Consider the following 6,269-nt stretch of genomic DNA (forward strand, 5'->3'; position numbering starts at 1 on the left):
TGCCTCTTCATTTACGGTACAAGTAGTTTTGAGTATTTGTATGTGGGCGACGACGTGGTGTCGACTGAGCTATTTGGAAGGGGGGGCGGGGTTGGTGAGAGACCAAAGATGGCGGTCATATTGATTGATTCATGAGTGTTGTTGCATAATTAATATCCAATGTTGAACAATCCTTGATGGAGTGAAGATAATCAAGAGTGGTTACTTACTCGTTCATGAAGAACCATGGCTGGGCACCGTCATCAAAAGTATTTTGGAATGAACAATAATAGCTTAAATTTTAGCTTGCTTTCGAGAAATTGTTTAGGGTTACAAGGTCATTAATAGTCATAGCAAAGTTTCACTTGTTCCTGTTGATTTGCCATTCCTTCCTTGTAAGACCCACTTTGTCGCGGTTTGGTCGTGAGAATTGACGGAAAAACCCTTTAATTTCTTCCGCAACATAATAATATTGTATGCAAGGGTGCCTCACACAAATATCAGCTGAGTATGCATGCTTAGTTTTCCATTTCATCCGACCCATTCTAACGAACTGAAATTAGAGTTATACCAGGTGCAGAAGTGCAACTTTGGTTAGATATTATGTAAGAAACTGCCTAAGGGTTGTATCCCGAAACCACCTCCAAAACCGTTTTCTATACAAGTGATTGCATGCCTAGGTTTCCATTTGATGCGCCGCTGTTTCTTCCTTCCTTGTAGACGATCCTACCTGACGAGGTTTTGTTTTTTGCAAGCAAACCCGGAGCTTTGTTTAATGAGGTCTTCTCCAGCGCGTACCATCTATAGTATCACAGTACGGCGTTGTAGATGTAAACACGCAGGTTTGACCTAAGACTTCGCTTAGATTAGTCCTGGCCCAGGTCAGTATATCTTAATCCCACTGGCACGTTGCAGTTAACTAATCACATGCCTTATTCAGTAGTAGCTTATAATCATGGATCCACTAGTACATTTTAATTACCACGCGGCTTAATTACACGCTTGAGAGACCGAGCATGGATACCACATGTGGCATGTGGTAGTGGGTCGATATTATATGTGGGCAGACAGTTAGATATGGATAGACGCGCACAGAGCCAGACTGATCGATCGGCCAGTATAAATTACCACCGTTGTATACAGATAGGAAGAGCACAAACGAGCAGCTCTGCATAGCTTGTTCATTGTTCTCATCTCAGCTTAGCGAACCTCTTCGATTCCACCTGTTTTCACTACTCTTCCTCGATCCCACTAGTAATTCATGGCGCGGTCATCGTCTCCTATCGCCAACAATGGTTCTTCCACCGAGCAGCGCCGCCTGCTCCGCGCTCGCCGTTCTTCAAAGCGCGTCACTGCTTTCAGCCCGGAGGCGCTCCGTGGTGCCACCCTTCCCGGTGCAGAGCCAGAGCACCCTGCCGGTGTCGTCGCTGCCGCCACGGCTCCGAAGCGAGATTCTACTCTCTTTGATGAGACCCTGGCAGTCCATGCCGGGGAGAAGATGGGGAAGAACGGCTCCATGGACACAGACTCGATCGCGACGCCGATCGTGAGTGGCACGACGCACTGGTTCAAGAACTCAGACGACCTGATCGCGTTCAAGGAAGGCCGGCGCCACAGCTTCGAGTACGGTCGCTACGGCAATCCCACCGTGAAGGTCCTGGAGGACAAGATCAGCGCGCTCGAGAGGGCCGAGTCGACGCTGGTCACGTCATCCGGCATGAACGCCATCGTCGCCACGCTGCTCGCGCTCGTGCAGCCTGGCGCCGGCCACGTGGTGACCACCACAGAGTGCTACAGCGAGGCGCGCGCCTTCATCCGCGACAAGCTCTCCAAGATGGGCATCAAGGTGACATTCGTCGAGCTGAACGACATGGACATGCTCAAGGCCGTTCTTGACCAGGGCGAGGTACGTTAATTTCCATAACATATGTACTCATCATAAATTGATCAGGGTATCTATGCATCTATGTTGGCTGTTTTTCACTCGGTGATGCTTAACTCTGATTGTACAGGTTACACTCTTCTACACCGACTGTCCGACGAACCCCCACCTGAAGTGCATCGACATTAAGCTCGTCGCGGAGCTGTGTCACCGCAAAGGGGCTCTGGTGTGCATCGACAGCACCCTCGCCTCGCCCATCAATCAGAAGCCACTCACCCTCGGGGCTGACATTGTCGTGCACTCCGCCACAAAGTACATCGCCGGCCATCACGATGTGAGTACACATCTTTGCTCACATAATTGCACCGCCATTTTGCTACTCCCTCCGTTTCAAAATAAATGTGGTGGTTTTTGTTTCCAAGATCTCATCGTGTCATTCCATTTCAGGTCATCGCAGGATGCATTAGTGGATCTCAGGCGCTCATCTCTAGAATACGTGCGTGGCATCACGACCTCGGCGGCGCCATTAGTCCGGTATGTACTACATGTGCTCATTCTTATTCAAGAAAAACTAGATGTTAACTTCTGCATTAAAACTAACCACTCACACTGCAACTTAATTACTACAGGACGCAGCCTACATGATCATACGCGGCCTCAAGACAATGGCCCTACGCGTGGAGACGCAAAACCGCACTTCATTGCGCATGGCGCGCCTGCTCGAGAACCATCCCAAGATCGAGCGAGTGTACTACCCTGGTCTCCTGAGCAGCCCGTGGCACGACATTGCCAAGAGCCAGATGACTGGTTTCGGCGGTGTCATTAGCTTCGAGGTAGCCTCGGACCTGCATGGTGTCATGAGGTTCATCGACGCGCTGGAGATACCTTTCATCGCGACGTCGCTCGGTGGGTGTGAGAGCCTCGTGCAGCAGCCGGCGGTCATGTCCTTCTGGTGCGTTGTTTTTTTGGATTAGTTTACATTTGCATCTCACTACAAACTTATATGAAGATGCATGCAGCATGTATGGTTGAATTTTTTGACTTATATGGCATGGATCTTTGTTTTCATCAGGGGTCAGAGTGAGGAGGAGAAATCCAAGAATGGGATCAAAGACAACTTGGTGCGGTTTAGCTTCGGGATTGAGAAGTTTGAGGATCTTAGGGATGACATTATCCAAGCCCTGGAGAAGATTTAGGACACTTCCTGATCATCAATAGTAACAAGGATCTTGACCAAATTAGCTATGTCAAAACCCTTTTGTACATATGATAGGTAGTTAATTTTTGCTAAATTTCAATGGAGATGGAATTGGTAGGATTTTGTTATTTCTTGAAGGAAGAAGCTCCAATTTGCTTCAGGCCTAGAACCATATATAATTGGAAGGAGATGAATATACAAGACATGTTACATTCTGTATCACTAGCACAGTCATGGCATAACTAACATACGAGTCAAAAACCTAGTTTGCCACAGTTTTCTGAACCGCTTGTGCATACTAGTCAGTTAGCTCGAGTCAGCACAAGACGATAGGAAAACCGTTGGTGAAGAGGACCATCACAGGCGGATCACTGAAGATGCCCACCAGAGGCGCAGTTCTACATATATAAGCTATCCACGGGGTGATGTGTTTTCTCATAGATGATTTTACCTATTTTCATAGAAATACATGATACACTAGTGCAAATAAAAAACCGCACCTAAGCGTAGCTAGAATTGTTTCACTAACAGATACTCAAATCACAACTAATATATGTAGACCAATAGCAGTTGCCGATCAACATATAAATCTTGATGAGCAGGCCATATTTCCCCAAAATGTTTAAATCATATGGCTAAACTATAATTATATTGGTCGAATAAAGTCCAAGCAATCATTTTCAACCAAGCGCATCCATAGTTTATAGAATCCCGCATCTACACACTTATAGTGAGCACCACGTAAAGATCTAGTGATTCATTCCTCTTGATCGAGAATGCCCCCGAGGGTCAACGTAGTTCATGAACTAACTATCCATAGTCGTCGGACCCATGACATCCTTTTTCTCGACCGGACATCGATGCTCTAAGTTCTCTAACTGCTGGACCAGGTCGTCCGCCGCCTCTTTATAAAACGCTTATATATTGTTCTTTTCAGGGTAACACAAAGGGTGTTATGCTGGTGACAAATAAACGTGTAGCTGGTCACTTGTTGATTTACTAACTATTTTAATCTAGGCCCCTGTATTTTGGTAGGGTCGAATGCTACTTATGAGCAAACTATGAACAATGGGTGCACTTATATGAAGCAGAAGTCTTCCGAAGATGGAATTGGAGTCATGGGGTGTTTGGTTGGGATTCCAGCCAGCTTCCGGCCTCCGGCTTCAAAGCCAAAAGCTCCTATTTAGAGGCTTCCGGCTGCAACTGTGGCTTTCGATTGCGGCTGTGACAAGGATGAAAGCCACAGCTGCAGCCGGAAGCCGCTAAATAGGAGCTTTTGGCTTAAAAGCCAAAAGCCGGAAGCTGGCTAGAAGCCCAACCAAACACCCGGCAATCGATCTCACTTGCCACTTGCAGGCTGCACTAGTGCACCAGCTTGACCAGCTTAAAGTAGTACTGAAGTCTTCCGATGGAATTAGTGCGCGAGCATGCATGTCTGCTCCGGTACCAACCTCCGCTCTTGGGCTGCATCCACGCTTGCACAACAGCAGCTTGAGTGCTTGACAACATTCATGCATCTCATGCAATACTGCACATGGAAGCCTAGCGCCCGATGGAGCTTCGCATGCTACAAATGCAGGTCCACTGTTCAGTGGGGTTTCGCTTTAACGTCGTGGTCTTATGGAGGTGTATGGCCGGCATCCATGAAGAACTTCAAGAAGGTGACAGATTGGCATACTCGATGGTGAACAAGGTGACATCGAAACTTGTAGTGTCTTATGTGCTTCAGACGTATTAGTAGCTTTGGCGTCGTCCTTAACTGACAAGTGTCAACACAATTGGGTGACTTGTTTTGCTTTAGGTATGCTGGCCGCCAAGATAATCAAGTTAGAGGCGAAAATTTCGATATGTTATAGGGAATTAATATCTTCAATCAGCCACGGTGCATGTGGCCACTTAGCTCGCGATGAAGTCTTCCGGTTAAACTAGAGAGGATCATCCACTAATGTTGTATCTAGCTATCGAAAAATTCTTAGGAAACATCAACCCATAGATCCAATCCACAATACGGCTCCCATAAATTTATCATTCTCGGGGATCATCTTGTCTGGCAACTGATGCAATGCAGCTATCAAAGTAGCCACAAATTAGCCCGTCCCACGGCACACATCTTCCCAATCACCACCAATGATCGGTAAGCGCCGAGAATCGCCCTTGGATCGCAATACCTATACAATCTACATTTAGCTCTTGACGTGTAGACACGTCAGTGTATGCATATAACTTGCCAATCATTTGGAAAATATTCACTTGGACACCAATTCCGAAAAGAAAATTTTACAAACACAACAAGCCGGTATGAGTAACTTATAAAATTCTGCAGGATAAACAACTTGATTAACTGCATAGCAGAGATCAATCATTATGCATCATGCATGTTTGAACAATATTTCCATCTTGAGATATTGACTCGGTAAATCTGATTGCACAAAATATTGGAAAAGAACTTCTCAAAGCGCGTAGTGTGACTCCGCATAGGGCGGTTAAGCCTCATGGTTCATGCACGCTTGATGCATATATATTCCTGTCTTTATAGTGTCACCGAGTTTGATGGGTGACTCTTGGACCCTATTGAAGATCATCTTAGTGATTGAAATAGCTAATGTGTACAGATTGCATAACTGAATATTGTTAGTTTGCTACAATTGTTCACACCTTGGAATTGTTTCGTCCCGGCAGTTAATCCAGTGGTTACATTACCTAGACCTCAAAGTGTCAATGAGGCGTAAAAGACATCAAGTATAACTAAAATAATCCAAATGAGTAATACTATAGTTGATCATTACAAATTATTTGATGGCACCTCGCAGATGTAATCAGTAAGTAAGGCCTAGTGACTCAAACCAAGTGTCTACAATGAAAACGTACACATGGACTGTAACTCAAATGATATTCAAACTTTGAGAGTTGGCTGGCTGCTTTGACATTTCTCATGTGATGCACCCCTCTTGTATCGTACGCATTAGTAGCTACTACGGTACTACTCCCTCCATTTCTAAATATATGTTTTTCCTATATATTTCAATACAGACTTACAGACATATATATAGACATATTTTAGAGTGTATGTAGTCTATATTGAAATCTCTAAAAAATCTTATATTTGATTTGCCGTCTGAACCTACTATCAATATTTTAATTTACTTAACAAGTTCTAACAAACGATGGACCTTTCCTCACAGCAAAAGAGGATAATTCCAAACATAGACA

The 6,269-nt window shown here is 45.2% G+C and overlaps 1 protein-coding gene across 1 annotated transcript; it reads left to right on the top strand.

Moving 5' to 3' along the window:
• Positions 1 to 1,139: 1,139 nt before the first annotated feature.
• Positions 1,140 to 3,083, top strand: LOC123429300 (probable cystathionine gamma-synthase 2). The gene is made up of 5 exons (XM_045113357.1): positions 1,140 to 1,885; positions 1,992 to 2,195; positions 2,309 to 2,395; positions 2,491 to 2,813; positions 2,934 to 3,083. Exons 1-5 carry the CDS (start codon positions 1,241 to 1,243, stop codon positions 3,055 to 3,057), a joined length of 1,383 nt encoding a protein of 460 aa, XP_044969292.1. The 5' UTR covers positions 1,140 to 1,240; the 3' UTR covers positions 3,058 to 3,083.
• The last annotated feature ends 3,186 nt before the right edge of the window (positions 3,084 to 6,269 follow it).

Source organism: Hordeum vulgare, chromosome 2H (genome assembly GCF_904849725.1).
Source record: "Hordeum vulgare subsp. vulgare chromosome 2H, MorexV3_pseudomolecules_assembly, whole genome shotgun sequence".
In the NCBI taxonomy this organism is placed as follows: Eukaryota; Viridiplantae; Streptophyta; class Magnoliopsida; order Poales; family Poaceae; genus Hordeum; species Hordeum vulgare.

Bases quoted from the DNA above. Each gene is read 5' to 3' on its own strand.
- LOC123429300 (XM_045113357.1), top strand. From the start codon at position 1,241: ATGGCGCGGTCATCGTCTCCTATCGCCAACAATGGTTCTTCCACCGAG. The intron at 1,886-1,991 runs GTACGTTAATTT...CTGATTGTACAG, and splicing joins CCGTTCTTGACCAGGGCGAG to GTTACACTCTTCTACACCGA. The intron at 2,196-2,308 runs GTGAGTACACAT...ATTCCATTTCAG, and splicing joins ACATCGCCGGCCATCACGAT to GTCATCGCAGGATGCATTAG.